At 35.5% G+C, this 19,876-nt stretch overlaps 1 protein-coding gene across 3 annotated transcripts in view; it reads right to left on the bottom strand.

Moving 5' to 3' along the window:
• The window catches only part of DIAPH2 (diaphanous related formin 2), a 248,629-nt gene that overhangs the window by 202,812 nt on the left and 25,941 nt on the right, over positions 1–19,876 (bottom strand). For 2 of the 3 annotated variants that reach the window (XM_032982709.2, XM_032982711.2), the window contains 9 exons: positions 17,893–17,913; positions 10,660–10,799; positions 10,184–10,258; positions 10,031–10,100; positions 8,549–8,685; positions 7,302–7,410; positions 3,824–3,934; positions 1,873–1,991; positions 789–905 (listed from right to left, as the gene is read on the bottom strand). In XM_032982709.2, coding sequence (XP_032838600.2) covers positions 789–905; positions 1,873–1,991; positions 3,824–3,934; positions 7,302–7,410; positions 8,549–8,685; positions 10,031–10,100; positions 10,184–10,258; positions 10,660–10,799; positions 17,893–17,913 — 899 coding nt within the window. The remainder of the gene's footprint in view (positions 1–788; positions 906–1,872; positions 1,992–3,823; positions 3,935–7,301; positions 7,411–8,548; positions 8,686–10,030; positions 10,101–10,183; positions 10,259–10,659; positions 10,800–17,892; positions 17,914–19,876) is intronic. The other variant, XM_032982710.2, reaches the window with a different exon arrangement.

Raw genomic sequence — 19,876 nt, 5'->3', positions numbered from 1 at the left:
GCACATTCTCAACACAGTGAATTACATCACTGGCAAGAGTACCACTATTCAACTACTTAGAAAATTAGATAACTTAGCTTAATTGCTTGATATACATCTCTACAAAGCAACATCAAGAACCTCTAAGATTAGGGGATTTTGTGCTCAAAATTATTAGTTCTTACCAGTGCAAGGTATTAGATCTCAATTTCACATAGCACTGAGCATAAAGTAGGAAGCCCTCAAACCTAAACTGATATTCCAAATTTTCAAATGAAAAAAAAAAAAAATTGAAGATTTCTCAGGTTATATTTTACTACTTAATTTTATCTTGTGCATATGAATTGTTTTTATCATCCCATTTCAACAAAAAAAAATACTTCCTAAAACAAGATTTTGCATGTGGTACTTTGACACTGTTAAGTCACCCTGAGGTGAACATAACAGAAGCTTACATTGAAAAGACAAGTTACAAGGCACATAGAAGTATTTTCAGTTATTAGTTATAAAAGTAACTTTCAAGTTCTTCGAAGTCATGAAGCTATCAAACTTGAATAGAGGAAAAAGTGCTCAATGAGTTAAGAGATTTTGGGATGAGGCTGTTAGAATAAGGTTCAAGTCTTTGAAATAAGCATTAGTATATTTAACAAGATACTTTCAATATTAACATTGAGCAGAAAGACAAATAACACATCAATTACCAAGCAACTATCCATGCATGATCATGAGCTGGACAGTTTACCAAGGTCTTGATTTCTATTCTTCCCCCACGCCCTCCAAAAAGATTAAACCTGACACCTGACACTTACCGGACATAGTAATCACTCCTGATGAGAAGAAAATGTTGGAGAATTGACAAGAAGTAATTTTCAGAAGAAGTATCTTTCAACATATTATACAGCAGATGAAATACTTCATGCACATCAGTGCAAACGTTGTTAAGGAAATACAAGCACCTGAAAGAAAAAAAAGAAAGGGGAAAAAAAAAAAAAAAAAAACAACACCCAAACAGAAAAAAAAGAAAAAAAAACAAAACAAAACAAAACACAATGCAACAAAACACACACCCCACCCCCAATTCCTTAGATGTTATTCATACTGTTTAAGTAAAACCTTTCAACCCTCTGAACTACTATCCTTATTAAGAAATATCCTTTTTCCACCAAGATTATCCACAGAAACTGCCCCGTGTTTAACAATTAAGACGTTTCATTACTATTCTGAAAAGTTATACTACATACTTATTGTACAATCCTGTAACAGTATGTCACACAACGCCATCATTCTTATTCTGAAGTAAGCCAGGCCAGTGGCAAATATATGCAAGTCAATCAATTTCTCAAAGAAGAAAATTACCTGTAATTACCTGTTCCATAATGCAACATTACTTGTTAGTGATTTTATATTCCTCTCAGTGGATGCATCTATTCACCACTGCTTCTTCAGCTACTCTCTTTTAAAAACTGCAAGCAACCTTTCTGAATTTATGGAACATGAAATTTACTGCATCTTCACAACTAGAGAAGGCATGCACCTTAAGTGCTTCAGAACCTACTACAAATGTTGTTCCAACTTAGTTATGAAAACTCGGTTTCCTTCAAACTTATCACTATCCACGGGTGTAAGTTTATTACAAGCCAGAGTTCAGCTTAGTAAATGTTATTTATGAAAACTTAATTCAGTTCCCAGTAACTCATATTTGACATGAAAATTCAAGCACTAATTTTCTAAATAAATTTTTAACAAAAAAAAGTGGAAATAAAAATTCTTGAGAAAGTCCCTGACAAGATACGCAACTGTGACAAATAAACTGCACACAGAACATTCTAAGTTACATTTAATAAAGTTACTAAACAATGCAACAAGTTGTAACACCATTTCTATAAAGGATATTCCATTTCAGCTCTGATATCATTGAGACGATGTGACAGTTCAATTAAGTCTTCTTCTTTGTTCTCATCAAACACTTTCAGCTGAATATCAAGCTCTTCATTATCTTTATCTTTCAAGCCCTGTTTTTCAAGGCATAGTATATCTTAATTTTCCCTTTTTTAAACCAAGAATTCCCCCCCTTCTAAGATTATATCATGACAAAATCTAAGATATTAACCTTTGGAACATAAGTAAGCTGTAACTCAGTGCCTGGGTTTTTTATTATAATTGAACAACTGAGAAAAATTAAGGCAAAATATCAGCAAATACAGCAGGTATGGGTGACAGATGAAATATGAAGCCTTCTAATTGAGTTGAGGTCTCTTAATGTGACATAGCAGTTTAAGCTTGTTGATGTCAGAGTTTCTTTTAAAAAATAGCATAACAATATTTCAAAATGTTAAAGAAATGGAACTCAAGAAGCATAAAGATGTATAAAGAAGATATGCTTTCAACTTCTGTTATTAAGTTAATCTAGATCATACCATAAGAACAACAGTATATTGAGAAATGCTTACAACTTAAGTAACAAAAAAAAAAAGTTAGTACTTGGAGTGGGGAAAAACTTGTTTTTCTTGTAAAAAATAAAAATAATTTCTCTAATGCACTTAAGAACAAGTTTAACTTCCCACTACGCAAATCAGAAGAAATCAAACTAGCTCAAAACCTGTTCGTGTGAATGCTCTCTGTGCTTTAAATGGGAACAGGCCTAGAATTGTCGTAATTGGATATGCACAAACTGAATGGCAACTGTGCGAGTTCCCCAAAAAAGTAGAAACTCGTACCAATTCTAAATGGTTGAAAACCAGAGGAGGTTACTGTGAATCTGGACAGATTAAGAAAGAGAAATATGGATCTTCCTACTGAATGTTCTTCTTTAAGAAACTCTCATTTATAAATTTCTTGAAAATCTACCCCTAAGCACAGATATGAGCATGAAGTCTTCTTAAGATGCTTTGTCATTAAGACAGCTGATTTCTAATGCAAAAACCCCTTCTCTATCTTAGACATTCATTCCCTGCAGAATTAATGATCTGAGCTCAATGTATATGTTGTAATTAATACATTACCAAAAAACAAACAGCAAGATGGTACTGACTAGTTTAGTTGATATTACAGTTTACATAAAATATTATTTAACCTTATTAGAGACAGAATTTCGAAATTGTTATAACTATTAATTACAGTTAAACTCATATCTGTCAGTACACTTTATGAAGTTTTCAACCATGTTTTATTACAACTCAGTTTATTTGCCACTTAACCCACTCCCAGCTCTTAAGGTTTTTAAGCATTCATTGATTGCATAAACTAACTTTCAGTAGATTAAAGAAAACTAAGAGATCAAGCTTTTAGATGTTCTATTGAAAATAACAACATCACATCACATTAATTTATCTACATAATATAAGATCTAAATACATAACCTAAGAAAAAATAACATATGCACATCAGTAACAGTTTCAAAGCTGAATGTGCTAAAAACTGTAGGTTTTTATTCCTCACAAATGTTGACAATGCAAAACTTTTTATCTTAAAAATTATAGCAGTAGAAATTTCACAGAAAACAACGGGAACAGCATATTCAAAGAAAGTTAATCCAAGATTGGTTCCATGGCTAGGCCCACATTTACTACAAGTGCTTTGAGCTCACTAGGCTAAATTTGACTACCCTAATTTAATTCCTAATATATTGACTTGTTTCAACTACCATTCTGATTTACATAGCTAATGAGAGCCTAATTTTGCAACTATGTGAGAAAGAAGGCAGTTTTGGATTGATAGTCCTTTCCAGGTCTGACCTTCCCCACTCCCAATCTTTCACATCTACTACTCTCAGTAAAACAATTTTATTATCTTCAACAACCACAAACAGTTGACTGTGATCAATTCCCATATACAAATGACTTACAGGCAATATCTTCTTCAGGCCACAACGCAAAAACTCATTTCTCAAGTGTATCCTGAAATCAAGATCTTCTGGAGATGTAACAAGGGCATTGATGAGCTGCATACATGCTACCTATTACCAGAAAAACAGGCAAAAACTTTTAGTATGTATAGAATGAAAATCAATACCGTATTTGACTATTACAGTTTCATTATAAAACCAAATGTCAAGAGATGGATATTATTTAGCATGCAGCACACATGCAACACTTTGGTTAATTTAAGCAGCATCAAATACTCCTCTGTTCTCGTATGTCAAAATTCTATCCAAGGTTCATACTTTAGTTCAGAAAGTTATTCCCATACTACAGTTCCACCCTGCAACTACTTTACCTTCTCCTCACTGTTCTCCAATTTGAAAGAAATCCGATTTTTACCGGAATTGTTAAAAAAAAAAAAAAAAAAAACACAAAACAAAACCAAAACACAAACACACACACATCCATACACAAAATAATTCACATCACCAGGTCTTTTCTACTCCTGCATAGGACTTCTGCAAAATGTCTGAAGTCTCAGGATACTGACTAATGCTTTAATTGAACAGCTGTGCATTTAAATTGATTTACTTTAAAACAGGTAGACAATAGCATAATGCTAAAAGTGCTGATACACATTAAAAGACTAAAATGGGACTCCAGGGAAATACCAGGTTTGGTAAAAGATGTTAACTGCAAATAGAAGTAGCACTGGGGTAGGGAAATAAATAAATAAATGAATAAAAATCAATAGCTGCAGAGATAAGAATTCAGATAAAAGCACCCTTCCTGTTTTAATTACATTCACTATTTAGTTTGAATGGAATGCCTTATGGAGTCTTAAATTTCTATTAAAACACTCTTTCAAAGGCACTCCCCTTTATATAGCTGCATCTTCAGCTAATGTAGTATCATCATGCTCGGTTGAATGATTCTTGTTATTTTACTACCATGACATAACTTAACAAGCCAAAGTACATGTCCAATCTGAAATTAATAGAGAGAAGAAGTGCCATCTGCTATGATTGCTTTTGCCAGAAGAGACTCTGGCTTAATGGCTTGTACTAATACATTACAAGTAAAGAATGGCTTTGTCAGAAACAAGTTAATGAGTCTTGCAATTCTACCTTTACTGACGTATAGGAGACGTTTCAGCAAGGAGGGGGCAGGAGTGTTGTGTGGTCGTTTTTGTTTATCTGTTTTAAATCAACTAGGTCATAAAGTAGGAGACTTGAAAATGAATTATTTTGTGACAGAATTATTAATATTAGAATTTCATTTATAGAAACTTATTGAACATCATTAACTTATCAGTTCTGAAAGAACTACTGGTGGTATAGCTGACATATATATAATCTAATAATGGAAGAATGTGCCCCTTCCATACAACACCTGCCCTCCGTGCGTTCTACTTTTCTGTATCTTTCAACAATGGTACCTTAGTAATACAAAATTTGACTATAACTACTGTATTATGAGAAGGAAATAAGTCAAAGTCATCCTGTAGTAGTATATTCAGCCACTTGGTCTGTATGCAAACACTTGCAGTTATCAAAAAATAGCGGTTAAAAAAAGCTTGCATTCTAACAGCAACCACAACTCTTGAACTATTCATTTGTACACAGAGAAGAAAAAACTCTATCCTCTGACACATCAGCAACAATGAATATGTGACATAGGACATGACTCAGGAAAGATCACTGGCACAGAAGATTCTTTATTTTATTATTTTATAACATTAATTTTTAAAGCTCACTAGACTGTCCCTAGAGATCTACCGGTGGCTGATGAAGGGCAGATGTTGAACACACACCAAGGCAGGCACAGTTTTTGTTAACAAAAGTAGCAATGCTATCCTGCTGCACACCACTAATCTCAAAAGGTACACCACCAAAAATGGACACACCCCATCCACATCTGTCACAGTTATTATATATCTGAATATTTAAGAGACTGCATATACTATTGACAAAAGTCCCAGCCATAGTATCAGAGCTGCATGTGTATCTTACAGATTTCTTTGCAATGGAAGAAATCTGCATGCCTATCCTAAAGAAACAGTGTTACCTTTTGTAATAGAAGGACTCAAAAGGACAGCTTCGCATAATAAGTAAATTACTACACTCTACCCACAGGTAATACCACTGTAGTTCCTGAAGTAATTTTTTTCAATACATGAGTCTGTATGAAATCTAAGTACTCCCTGCACAAAGATAGTTACATTAAGCTATGTGTCCATCTTCAGTGGACTATAAAGTTGGTATACTGAAGGTGAAAGCTATAAAAACTTACACTTGACACTGATCAGTTTAGATTGCGGTTTATTTCTGTTTAATGTAAGAGGATGGCAGTGTCGGATGACATTGAGCTTTAATTACCTAAAACTAGCACTTTTACTCCCACTCAATTTACTTCTCATATTACTAAATGATTAATGAATTATCACTGTCCTTGTGTCATTAATTTTACAAAAAAAGGTCAACCATTCAATTTACCAAAGATGGGCTAGGATTTAACCTAAGTTGTCATTACCAGGGAGAATGATAACAACTAACCAAATCATTCATAGCCAAGTAAAACTTTTTACTGCATTTCCTAGAAAATTTCAGTACAAAAAACCCCTCAGAACACTTAACTATTTTAAGAAGATCTATACTTATCTATTTCTTCATTCAGCAATATTACCAAAAGGTGAACAATACTGGAAATGTGTTCCTGCCACAGATATTTCAAATGTATACTTGAAGTGTGTGCTCAGTTAAGGCATTCCAGTTGTAGTTCTAAACTCAACTCAAATACTCACTTCAAGAACACAATGCAAACTTGTTCTGTCTTTTTACAAATATATTATTTTGATGGAATCAGTTCAAAGCCATAAGTATAGGAGTTTTCGTTCACTTTGGGTGGGACAAGACTTGGGGGAAAAGGGGTATTTAAACAAGCAACTTCAGAGCACTTGTTCATGCTTCTTCCCTAAAGCTGCCAGAAGACATAGAGGGAGCACTGCCTCCAACTCCCTCAGGGCCCAGTAACAATAATCAAAACATTCTGGAGGACAGACTGAGAGCTGGAATTTTATTGATCCATTAAAGCACACAGAATTCCCAGCCAAGAAGATTAAGCAGTGACAAAAGGTAATAAAGTGCTTTCACAGACTGATTACGTGAGCCTTACATCTGTCATCTAAGAAAAGGAATATCTCTAGTCTCTTTTTATTAAGGTCAAGACTTGTTAATACTTTCTTTGGGACAAGGAAGTGAGTTTCTTGGTTTCAAACCATTAACAATTAAAAAATCTAGTATCAGCAGGCCATTTCTATTTCTTTTTCCTCTTTTACTGAGCACTGGAGTAATAGCACTAGATTTTACTGGTAAGTAATTTACAGATCAAAATAATACACAGTCTTCTAGTATTTTACATTATTTCTGAAGTACTAGTAAGCATATAAAAAAGTAAACCCACCTGCAGTTGTAGGAATTCATGGTTTTCCAGTCCTTCAACAATGTGAGAAAAGCGTTCCCGATTGTGCCTTTCAGCAGCAGTTGTTATAGCACCTAGAAGCTTGTCCAGACTAAGATAAAGATAAACTGTCAAAAAGTGTACCACAGTCAACCTCCTCATTTTAAAGATACTTAGTCCACTGTCTACAGAACTCAAGACTTCAGTGCACTAAGAATCTGCATGCAGTTATCTACACTTACCTGTATAAAGTTGAAAGCAAACAAAGAACCAATTGTTAAATTATCTACAAGATTAACTGAATTAAAAGCTGACAATGTCCAAAATACTGTGACATGCAAGTCTGTGCACTAGGCACCACCTCACATGTTTAACATCTAGGTATCTAATAAATTGTCTCTTCAGAAATCAAAAGGCTTTTATCTATTTGTTGCATTGAAGACACTGAGTTTGACATTTTTCACCTTCAGTAAACTAAGACACTCAATAATTCAATGCAAACATTTGTCAACTGATTATCTACGTTTTACAAAGCTCATGGGCATGTGCTACATAACTCCATCAATGGAGCGATTCAAAGCTTCAGCTGTAAAAGTAAATGTTTTGCCCCTGTCAAATTTGTTATGCTTAGGTAGATATTATGTTTAGGTGGATATTTTAATAAAATCCATATATGTATTTATTTGTATATTTTTATCTTCTAAGCTAATGAAAAGTACTAACATGTTGTGTCAAATCAGTAACTTTCAAATACAATAAATTCATCTCCCCTCCTCAGAGGATATGTCCCAATCTCAATCCTCCCAACAGTAACAGGCTTAGTAGTGCCACATGCTAACACAAATTGTTCTGAAGTGTCATTAAAACCAACAGCTTTCCTTGTCGCAATTAAAAGTTCACAATTCCTGATCATACTCATCAGAGAAAAATTAAATAACTTATATATTATTTTCAGCAGCCATTTATAAATAGTTATGGCTCATTAAGTTTTCTCTGTAGTAAGCAATCATAGTCCTTTCAGACCTTCCACTTAAGCCACAGTCTGCAGATCTCTGCTCCTTTGCTTTTTTCTTATTTAATACTGGATGAATATATCGGAACAGGTAAAAGTCTCTTTTCATTTAAACGACATTAAGAAAGTAAAGACTTAACAGGTTACATATGCTTCACTGACAAGTTTTCTGACCTGTGTCCAAACTGACAACTCATGAGCATTAAAAAATAAATACATTTTTGTTTCAATATCTTACATATTTTCTTCTCCAACGATGCAGATAGCAGAAAGTATTTTCACCGTTTCGGTCATCATGTGTGGTTGCTTTGGATCAATTGCTCTTGATAACAGCAAGAGACTTCTTTCATCTCCTAGAATCCTTTGCAATCCGTACTTAAAGAAACAAAAAGCTTACAGTGAAAAATTGTATTTGCCTCAAATATTCACCATCATCTTTGGCCTTCAGATGTTTAGGAATACTCACACCCCCGCCCTCCCATATGAAGTTTGGCAACACTCTACTAAAACCTTCTGGCTGTTAGCACTTGGGGACACAAGTCAGTCTTCCTGATTTTACATTTCAGGATTTCTCCTAAGAAAGAGAGTCAGCTCCTAAGATACCGTATCTTGTGAAATCAGGTATCCACTAAAAGACAAATCAGTTTTTATTTTCTATCTGTATCTGAAACACCTCAACAGTATGAAAAACTTGTTCACTTCTTTTTCCCCGTAACTCTAACAGCTCCTGGCAAACCAAAATAACATTTTCCACACAATGATCAAGAGATTGAAATTCTTTTCTGAAACAACTATCTTCTTTTATTTATTGTATTTTCTATTTCACTTTCTGTATATACAAATCAAAAAACACACATTGGCATTTATTTAAAAGTATCGATTTTTAAATTATTTTTTTTTCCCATTAACTACAGGATAGCTGGTAAATCAGGTATCTAATTGTTTCAAATTACACTGTAAGTGTAGGAAAAGTGGGGGGGGAGCATGTGACCATTTCAATTTACTCTTCCCACTTCATCAAACAGGCTATTCTGTGACATTATACCTAACCGAGTAACAGTAGTAAAAAGTAACTTTAATGTACAGTTGTATCTGTTACAGGTATAGGGAATAAATCATTATAACAACACTTTGGATTTTTCCGAAAGTAAAGCAAAATTACAAGTTTAACACGTCTATTTCTAGAAACAGTACTTACACTTTGTGAACATGAATAACCTATGTTAGAAACAAGTTAGATGCAACTTAAACTAGAGTGAAGTTTTATCCTTTACACACTCTCTACAAACTTAAAAACAGAGCTAAAAATATATTAAAACATACTCAATTTAAAACCAGGTGAAAAGTACATTATATTAACAAAACCAATCATGTATGGAAATCTGATCCTAGAAATATTTTGCTTTCAATTTCACGAGCAATTACTTTCCGAATTCACTTAGCTTAAAACCATACTACCCTCCCCTGATTGGTAAATATTTTACTTCCAAAAATCAATAATATTTAACAAAATTAAGACAAAATATATATTGAGGAAGGTTTATGAACACAACTCTCAACAAAATGTTACACTAAGATTAAGGCCTACATTTCCAAAGAGTCAGTTGACACTAGATATAAAAGCTTTTGTTCCTTTTCTGAGATTCAACATGCTACATAGATCTTGAAGTAAACAAAAAACAGTAATGCTAGAAGCATTTAAATTTAAAATATTTCTTACTTTATTGTTCATAAATGCTTTGAGGCACTGGATAAGTTTATGTTGATTCTTCTTATCAATACTTTCTTGCCTTGAAAGGGAGGAGGAAAATAACATAAGTACAATCTTCATGAGATCCCCCCACCCCTCTCTTCAAATGATCCAAGTACTTACTGTTTCTTGTCCAGAAGTTTTTCCAATACATCCAACAGAAGTCCAAGACCTTCATGGCCAAAATTGTTAACCCAGCTGGAAAAAGGAAAAAAAAAGCTTTTCATTATTTCTTAATTAAACGTAAGACTTGCAAAGTTATGTCTCCAATACTGCTTGTACATCTTCATAGATGTTGCTTTAAGTTTCACTTCCTAGGAAGACCTGATCAACCATTAAGACAAATGCTTAGTTCCAACAACTAAGAGTTGTTGAGAACTACTGTGAAAGGTGAGAAGGTATTGCAGATAGTTGCAAACATTTCACTTATCCTTTTCCAGTGTGCAGAGAACTACTTTCTCATGCCAAGAAGCATTAGCATAATTACTCTCTTAAAAAAAAAAAAGTCACAAGCACCCAAAACCAACCAACCAAACCACAACTCTTTATTGCTTAGCAAAAACATCATGATGAAAACTACAGCAGAAATTATTACTTACCTGACTGGATTGCTAGTTAAAGACACTCTCAAAGACTCTAGACAATTAAGAAGCTTTTCCTCTGAAATTCCAGATCGCAATTCATGAATGTATTCTTGCGAGGACAGTGTGCATTCATGCTTGCTGTTTTTCAGTCCACCCTATCACAGAATACAGAATGCTGCTTAATGTGATATTGATCATAGTAGTGTTTAGATGATAACATGTAAGGCAAATATTTCCATATGAATTTTTATATCACAGTTTTTTCCCTGTACAACTATTAGACACTTGTATTGACTGTGATTTGTCTTAAATGTTTAATAGTTTAGGTTTTGCAACACAAAGGTAAATATTTTTCTGGAATCTTCTTAACATCTTTGAGTAAAGTGCACGTACTGTATCTTGGATATAAAAAATTAACTCCATTATTCAGTTGTATTAACATGTTTAACTGCTACACACTCATTTAACATCTACTTCACAACACTGTATTAGAAACAACCAGAAAGAGAAAGACACAAAAAGCCCCACACTTGTTATTAAGCTTGTTTGATCATTCCCACTCTACCATTCTTCCATTTCTGAAGAGCTGTGTGTTATCACTATGGACGTAGCCTGAGTAAAATTATTCTCTTTTCTCCAAAAGAAAGCAAGAAGATAAGCCACCAAAAATTGCTTTGAAAATAATCTGGTATCCACCAACTGTTAAATCAGTGTTTTTAAAATCATCCAACTGCATGACTATTTCTTGCTGTACCATAATTCCATGTCTTGGTCACTAATAGAGATCTCTAGAGGATCTTGTTTATTACAAAAGAATCACGTGGGAGATTTGACAAAGAGCTCATCTCCCTGCTGAAGTGCCACTACAGAAGAATAAATACCTACAAGGTGTTTCGGTATTAAAATACCTGATAATCAGTTTTTCGAGCTGTAGTATTCAAAACCATGAACAATATACAAAACATTTTACCAAAGACTGTAACTAATCTTTTGCACAGCTCTGACAAGATACAGAAAAGTAGGCTTATCTCAGAAGAGTGGTTATGATTAATATACAGTTTCTAAAGCTCCTTAGCTCTAAACGGTCTGTTGAAGAGAACGTCATAAAGATGTCATGGGTGTAAAGGTAATATGAGAAGTGCCTGACCTAAAATAGGATTTATATGTATTTGGTTTTAATTGTATGAGGAAATTCTCTGACTGCTGTAATCTTCTAATTGTCTCTCTTTCAAAAAGCTACACTTTTTATGAAGTTTCTGGTTTCCTCTATTCAAATTCTTATCATCCATTTTCTAAGAATGACAGTAAGTATGGCTGATGACAAAATGACTTGTTTATATTTAAGTTAATGATTTTGACCTACATACATTCCAATATTAATGCATAAAACAGAACTACGTAAATGTTGACAATATACTTCCAGATTGTTTGTCCTTACCTCAACAAAACAAAAATCTGACACAGATTGTGAATGCATTAAGACAACAGTGTCCTCTGGACTATGCCAACTTTGAAGATGTTTCTTGCTGACATGCATAGCACTTTTAGCTGGACAACACATGCCAGTTATACATCAGAGGACCAAGACAGATGAAGATGAGTAAACAGGATATAAAGGAACTACAATTGTCCCTATCAACCTCCTACACAAAGAGATGCTCTTCCACCAAGGGAAAAAAACAAACAGGTGGGGGTTATTTTTGTAAGAGTGGGAACTGACTTTAAATCGGGTAAGTATATTAACCCTATATATTAAAAATCATCATAGTTCAGAAAAATCATCACTCTGAAAGACCATAAGGCAAAAAACTAGAAAACAGGAACAGCTTTATGCCGTTCACTGCATTGGATGGAAACTGGAAAAGATTGTATGCGTAACAATACTGGATACGGTTTTTGTCATTTCAGACAACAGTCATTCCCCAACCCCTAAAAGAAGGGAATAGAAGCACTGCTGTAAGCCACAAAATCTATAAAGAGATGAGATAATGGCAACTTCAATCAAATGCCTTTACATGTTAAGCTAAATTCTGAAAAGCACTCTAGAATGCAAGACGTATTTGTTTTTGAAAACAGACTATTTCCTGTGGTTAACCCTTACACTGTAGTCTGCTGCAAGCTCCAAAGGAGATTCCAATTCAGATAAGGCATTTAAGATCTTTGTTACATTTTCTTTCATATTTAAACCAAGGTGTGCTCTTGCTGCCTCCCCTTTCTATGCATGGAGCACATCAGTGAGGCCCTTCTCTGTCTAGCCACTTGTTTTCAGAAGGCCTACAGCTCTGTCAAGAACAGAAGTTAGAGGCAATGGCAGCATGATCTCCTAAGCCTCCCTACCCTGCCTTACAGGACAGGCATACTTCTTCATTGTTTCTATGACTAAGCACCTTTAACTGCACAGCAATAAGGAACCATCTCCTCTTCCTTTTTTCTCCCCTCTTCAGAACAGATTATCACTACAGATGGCTCATAAAAATCTAATCTCCAAGCCTTCCACCCAAATACTCTGGTTCATGCTAGAGAATTCTCAGCATAACAGGATTACCTTCTGTTATTTTCTGCATACAATTTTTAACTCTCAATCCATGCTTACCTCTAGCCATGCTAACTGGAGTGCTACAACCAGGTGATATTTCTTCTATTTCCTTGTTCAAAGACAGTTTGATTGGAATACTACTTTTAAGTAATGCTATGCCTCTACACAGATCATTTTTAATACAAACATTTCTCGTTTACTTTGAAGCACAAGGTCTTAGTGAAACATATGCTTTCTGTAAGAGCATCTAATAAAGACAAAAGCAAAGGTGAAGTACAAAGAAACTCAGAGGCCTAGGTCCCACACCAGAACTTTTAGAGATTAAATCAATGCATAAGATTGAAAAATCTTAGGAATTTATAACCAGTCACCTTCACAGTATTACAATTAAGGCATAGAATTACTCATTCATGACAACTCAAATGAAAGCCTAGACCACACATTTAAAAATCCTTCTCTGAGGAAGTTAGAAGCAATGACGTTTTAATGAAAAACTAATTTTAATGGAACTCTTGGATCTCTTTTAAAAAAACAAGTATAGAAAAGAAAAGTGAGTTTGCTTTCCCGTGGAGGGGGTAAATCTAACCAATTTAACTCTCTGTGTGTAGGATACATTTCAGGGTTTAACGGACAGCAGTGACAGAGACAGAACAGACACCTTACAGTGCAGGACATAGTGAAAAATAAATTAAACATAGTTTGCTCTCTACATAAAATTTTATTTCTTTATTTATATATATATATTATATATATATATATATATATATATATATATATATATATATTCAGCATTCCAGGCAACAGTTAAATATTTTAGAGACTTCTATTTCAGTTTATCTAACTCTACTTTGACTCCAGGTGATTTCAAAGTTGTTACTTAGACAAAGAAATTCCTCACCCAGGACTTATCAAGTGTCCAGCTTTGTACACTACTCAGATGTGACATCAGAGGCCTGTGAACAAGCTTGAGAACCAATATCTAACAAAATGGGAAAGCAAAAGCATTTTGCCCTCCATGGGGAAATAAGGAGGTATTCTATCTACTCGGTGATAAACAACTGTGGTAAATGGATGGGCTAAAACAGTTAAAATATAAGATCAGAAAAACCTGCACAAATTATTCCTATTCAAGGTACCAAACAATTCAGATCTCATTAGGTCTCAAGCTAAAGCAAGCTCAGCTAAAGAAATTGTAAATATATTGATTCCATGAGTGTTTACTTCAAAGAGAATGTTGGCAGCAAGTACGCTGAAAATCTCACAGTATCACAGGTGGTCACTTCTATCCAATGCACTATACTATTCAATAATATAGAAAAAAAAAAAAACCTCTTTAGACAGAAACAAGTAACTGATACCAGAAAAATTATTAACAAAGTGGAAGTAATACCTTATACTTTACCCTTTGCCAATTACTAACTTAAGAGTTTTTTCATACTCTCTATTAATTCAATTCTATCTCAAGCACTACATTTTAATTAGAGTATAATTTTACTTAGAATATAATAACAAACTCACATAAGACAAGTTGGGGGGATGGAGGTATTTAGCTTGTTTTTAGGAAAGCAATAAAAGCATTTTCAATTACTTTTTTTAAACCACATATACCCTACTTGCTGCATATTTGACTTGGAAAAGCAGTACCCTTGTTCACACTATGAGGAGACACTTTGTCAATTTCTGAACTAGAAATTGTAAGTTTACACAGTTCATATCCACTTCACCCTGTAGATATTAGCCAAACACATTAATTCAACCCATTAAAAACAGAACTAAGAAGATAATACTACTTTAGAAATCTACATGAATGCCTTACAGATAAACAGAAGATGGGCAGCTGCCATTTCAATGCAATTATCACTGCATATAAGAGTAAGGACAGGTTACTTTGCAGGAAGCTAAAATGACAACTGGGCACCAGTGTTTGAGATCCCAAGTAAAAGTGAAGAAGTAAGTTAAAGCTCTAAACTCCCTATTAACAGGTAAACCTGTTCTCTGCAATTGTCACTACAACCCAACAGCCCAAAATTCTCCTAAGGACAGTAATTCTGTAAATCTTCAGGACAATAACTACAGATGCTAGCAGATGCAATCAACTCCCAAAGGATGAATCCTATGAAAACATATAGAATTACAGAGTGGTTTGGACTGGAAAGGACCTTAAAGCCCCCCCAGTCCCACCCCCTGCCCCGGGCAGGGCCCCCTTCCCCCAGCCCAGGGTGCTCCCAGCCCCGTCCAACCTGGCCTTGAACCCTTCCAGGGAGGGGGCACCCACAGCTGCTCTGGGCACTCTGGGCCAGCGCCTCACCCCCCGCACAGGGAACAATTTCTGCCTTACATCTCATCTAAATCTACCCTCTTTCAGTTTAAAACCATTCTCTCTCATCCCATCCCCACCCCCTGATCCAGAGTCCCTCCCCACCTTTCCAGTCCCCCCTTTAAGCCCTGGGAGGCCGCTCGAAGGGCTCCCTGGAGCCTTCTCTTCTCCAGGCTGAACCCCCCCAACTCTCTCAGCCCGGCCCCCCAGGGGAGCTGCTCCAGCCCCCCCAGCATCTTCGTGGCCTCCTCTGGCCCCGCTCGAGCAGCTCCGTGTCCTTCTGCTGTTGGGGGCCCCCGAGCTGGACACAGTAATGCAAGTTGTGTCTCAGAGGAGTGGAGCAGAAAGGGAGAATCCCCTCCCTTGACCTGCTGGCCACACTCCTTTTGATGTGGCCCTGGGTAAAGCTGACTTCCTGGGCTGTAAGAGCACATTGCTGGGTGATGTTGAGCCACTCGTCAACCAACATCCAAGTACTTTTCCGCAGGGCTGCTCTCAATCCATTCTCTGCCAGCCTGGATTTGTGCTTGGGATTGCCCCAACCCATGTGCAGGACCTTGCCCTTGGCCTTGCTGAACTCCATGAGGTTTGCACAATCCCCCCTCCCCAGCCTGTCTGGGTCCCTCTGGATGGCATCCCTGCCCTCCAGCATGTCACTGCACCACACAGCTCAGTGTAGCCAGTGAACTTGTTAAGGGTGCACTCGATCCCACGGTCCACGTCACCAGCAAAGATGATAAAAAGCACCAGGCCCAACACCAGGTCCTAAGGAATGCCACTCGTCACTGCTCTCCACTCAGACATTGAATCATTGACTGCAACTGTTCTGAGTGCGACCATCCAGCTAATTCATTATCCATGGAGTAGTCCAGCCATCAACTCCATGTCTGTCCAGTTTAGAGGCAAGGATGTCATGTGGGACAGTGTTCAATTTTTTGCAGGGGTTCAGGTAGGTGACTCCATGGTGCATGCATTGTTTAAGCAATAATATGCAGAAACAGTACTCTAAGAGTGGCATTTCTTATCTTACTATTTTGCAAGTTATCTGTGCAAAACCATGCTTTTAATGCATAACTACTCTTGCTCTCCATCAGACCCCAAATTAAAAGGCATGGGAAGAAAACAGATACAGAGTTTCTCCATGACCCATTCGGCATATATTTCCTTTATAAAATAATCTATTCGGAAAGTAGCTGTTGAGGCTAATTCATATCATAAGGAAATTACATGGCAGCATGAATTATTTGAAATTGGTTTTAACACACTGAACTGGACAATTAGTAATTCATCCCCTCAAAAAATCAAATACCTTTAAATGCCTTCATTGTGCTTATGCTTTTTCTCAATCAGCATAAGAACCAGTACTGTGTACAAAACTAAAAAGTACTGGTGCATACAGACAGAAAAGTCGGTTTAAAGACCTGTCCGGATAAAACAAAGGCAACAGCAATTTCATTAACCCTATGCACTATATTCTTATCTATTTAAGTACATCTAAGGTAATGATTAGACAGTTATAAGTCATAGGTTGTTCTTTAGTATTTTTGCTACAAAATATGAGTACTGAATATGACCTAAGTAGAAAAACCTGCAGTACCTGAAAAGCCTGTTTTGGCTGGAACTAAAAATTAAGTCCATCCATAATTAAAAAGAACAACTTTGCTTTCAGTCATCATTGAAAACGTATACGTAATTTTTCCTCCAAAAATCCTTTTCTCCAGGAAATAAAAATTTGCAGAATTCAATCCAACAAATTAAGTCCCAAGTACTTGTTTAAAAAAAAAAAAAAATAAAAACCACTAAATTCCATCATGACAGCATAAAATGTAGTTGAGCACTTAATAAGGACAGCATAAGATGTAGTTGAGCACTTAATAAGAGAAAAATTATGCTGGGATTGATCTGATCTTATCCTTGTTAATAGACCTTCTGAATCCTCTATAGCAATCTTATCCTCACACCGATATCCAGCAGCTGACATTTCCACAACAGACTATGAATACTAACAATTAGGACATTAAAAAAAAGCCACATCTAAACAGAATGAAGTAAGCCAAATACTGTGAATTTGAAATTTGGATTGCCTAAATTATCAAGACAAGCCTAAATTATATTTGTTGCTCACAATGAATACTCAAGTTCTCAGTGGGTCTGAGGTATTTGGAAATAGATTCCTGAAAACTTAAAAACGGATCCCTCAGAAGTGCATCCTATGATCTTATACCGGTAAAATAAACACAATTGAGGTAGTTGATAATTATTTTGGTCTAACAATGATTCAGTTCTGCGCATTGAACTTTCAAATCCAAGATAAAAGTCCAAAATATTCTAGCCTAATCTCTAAAAATGGAAATGTATTCATAAGGAAAAACAAAACTATCATGTTCATACTCACCGGAACTTTACTTCCGACTATCTGCATGCAGTGGTCAGCCAAGAGAGGTTATTGTGTGAAAAAGATAATAATAATAATACATAAATAAACATAGTAAAGTAATTAGTAGGACGTAGCATCACACATTTTTCAGTGTTTAATCATTAGTAGTAGTTACGTTATTTTATTACTTTATCAAACTGTTTAAGAGTTACAGCTTCTCAACAGGAAAACAGTAGTTCTGCTGTAGGAGAAATAATTTTAAATTCCTGTGTTCCACTGCGGAATCATCAGTATTTTACACATTTACAAACAACTAACTAAATACCTAGCTTGGCATCTACAACTTGACAGATTAAAAAATATGCCACTTTCATGTCAGACATTTTATAGATGACACTGTGAAAACTACAGAAAAAATGAATGCATTTTGACGTCCTTATATATACACCAACTTCATCTGATCTATTTAGATGATGTCATCACTGAATTTAATTAAGTTTTCATAATCAAAAACATACCCTACAGTTATAAATCTAACTTGCATTTCAGAAAGTTTCATGTGGCATTTTTATTCAACTGCTCAGTATGGATGCTTTTAATTACATGGACAATTAAACAGTGATTTTCGGAATTACATCTTCTCTTTTTAACATGGAACAGCATCTTTGCATATTTACATATTCACGAACAAGAAGTTGACTTTACACGGAAGAAATTGCAGAAAGGCAGCACATCCCTACCCTGTTCTGCCACTTTGCACAATTGACCATGTTCCTGTAAATACCCAGACTATGGCCTTCTGCTTAAATATTGCAGCCCTTTCCTTGTCAGCTACTTGCTGCAATCTGATAGCCATTTATTGAATAACCACTTTCATCTGATTAAGCGCCTGAGACAGTAGGGTTCTGTTCTGAGATCTGGATTTGACTGTATCTGTTCAGCCTCTACCTGCTTCATTTTCTACTCTTATCTCTTCCATTATTCTTTTAGGAAGTCTTACAAAAGCCAGAACTCCCTGCAAGTCTTTCACAATCACCTCTTCGCCTCTCTTCCTGATGAAGCATCCTCTAGAAGCACAAGATGGACTGTCATCACCAGACAGTCTCTTTTCCTCATTTACTACCTTCTTCTCTCAATGTTTAATTCATTCAATATGGCATGAGATGTCACCAGTTCTGAAAGAGAATTTTGAACCTTCACCATTCCCCAAGTATCATTTCCATGGTCAACAAACTTTCTCTTCGAGTGAGAGAAGGAATCAGAGGCACATATAATAACTTCACATGAATGCATCCAGCTTATTAGCTTTTCTATTTCCTCCATCCCCCAAAAGGAAAAGGAAAGCTTTTTCATCCATTGAAAAACAAGTTTTCTTTCTCACTCAGAACTCTGAAGACAGTACAGTGTTTCAGAAAAGCATGGTCAACATGATGCAGATGGCACACAAGGCAGAGAAAATGAAGCATCAAATGTAAAAATAATTTGGTTAGGCAAATGAGAATGGTATTTTCCAATAAGCAGAGGGAGCTCAAAAGCCTAACTAAACAAACACAAAATAAACCGGAAGAAAAGTCACATCAACTGTTAAGTGTGTTTCATCAGCTCTAAGCATAAGAAAAGGTCCGGGTATTTTCAGTATAAAAAAGGAAGACAGATGAAAAATTATCTGTGACCAAAGCAGAAAGTAGAAAATTTTAAGAAAGATCATTTTGAATGTGATCAGCATTTTCATGGACGACAAGCCTGAAGATGGCCTTAAGAAAAGCAAGTCTGACAATTCATGATGCAGTAAGAATTGGTTAGGGCTTGAACTCAATGAAGCAGAATAGTAGTTTAACTAAACAGAAGACAAAATTAACAGTGAAAATGAGGTTTTGCTTTATTGAAAGATCCCAATCACATCTTATAATTGAGCTCTACTGTTTGTATTTTTGAATCAGTTAAGATGCTAGCTATTTAGAAGCTAAATTAGAGCAACACACTACAGAAAGGTCATTTATAT

The sequence above is a fragment of the Tyto alba genome, unplaced genomic scaffold (genome assembly GCF_018691265.1).
Source record: "Tyto alba isolate M040663 unplaced genomic scaffold, T.alba_DEE_v4.0 Super-Scaffold_5, whole genome shotgun sequence".
Lineage (NCBI taxonomy): Eukaryota > Metazoa > Chordata > Aves > Strigiformes > Tytonidae > Tyto > Tyto alba.
Note: the sequence above shows the minus strand (reverse complement) of the source record. Positions and strands in the feature narration are given on the sequence as shown.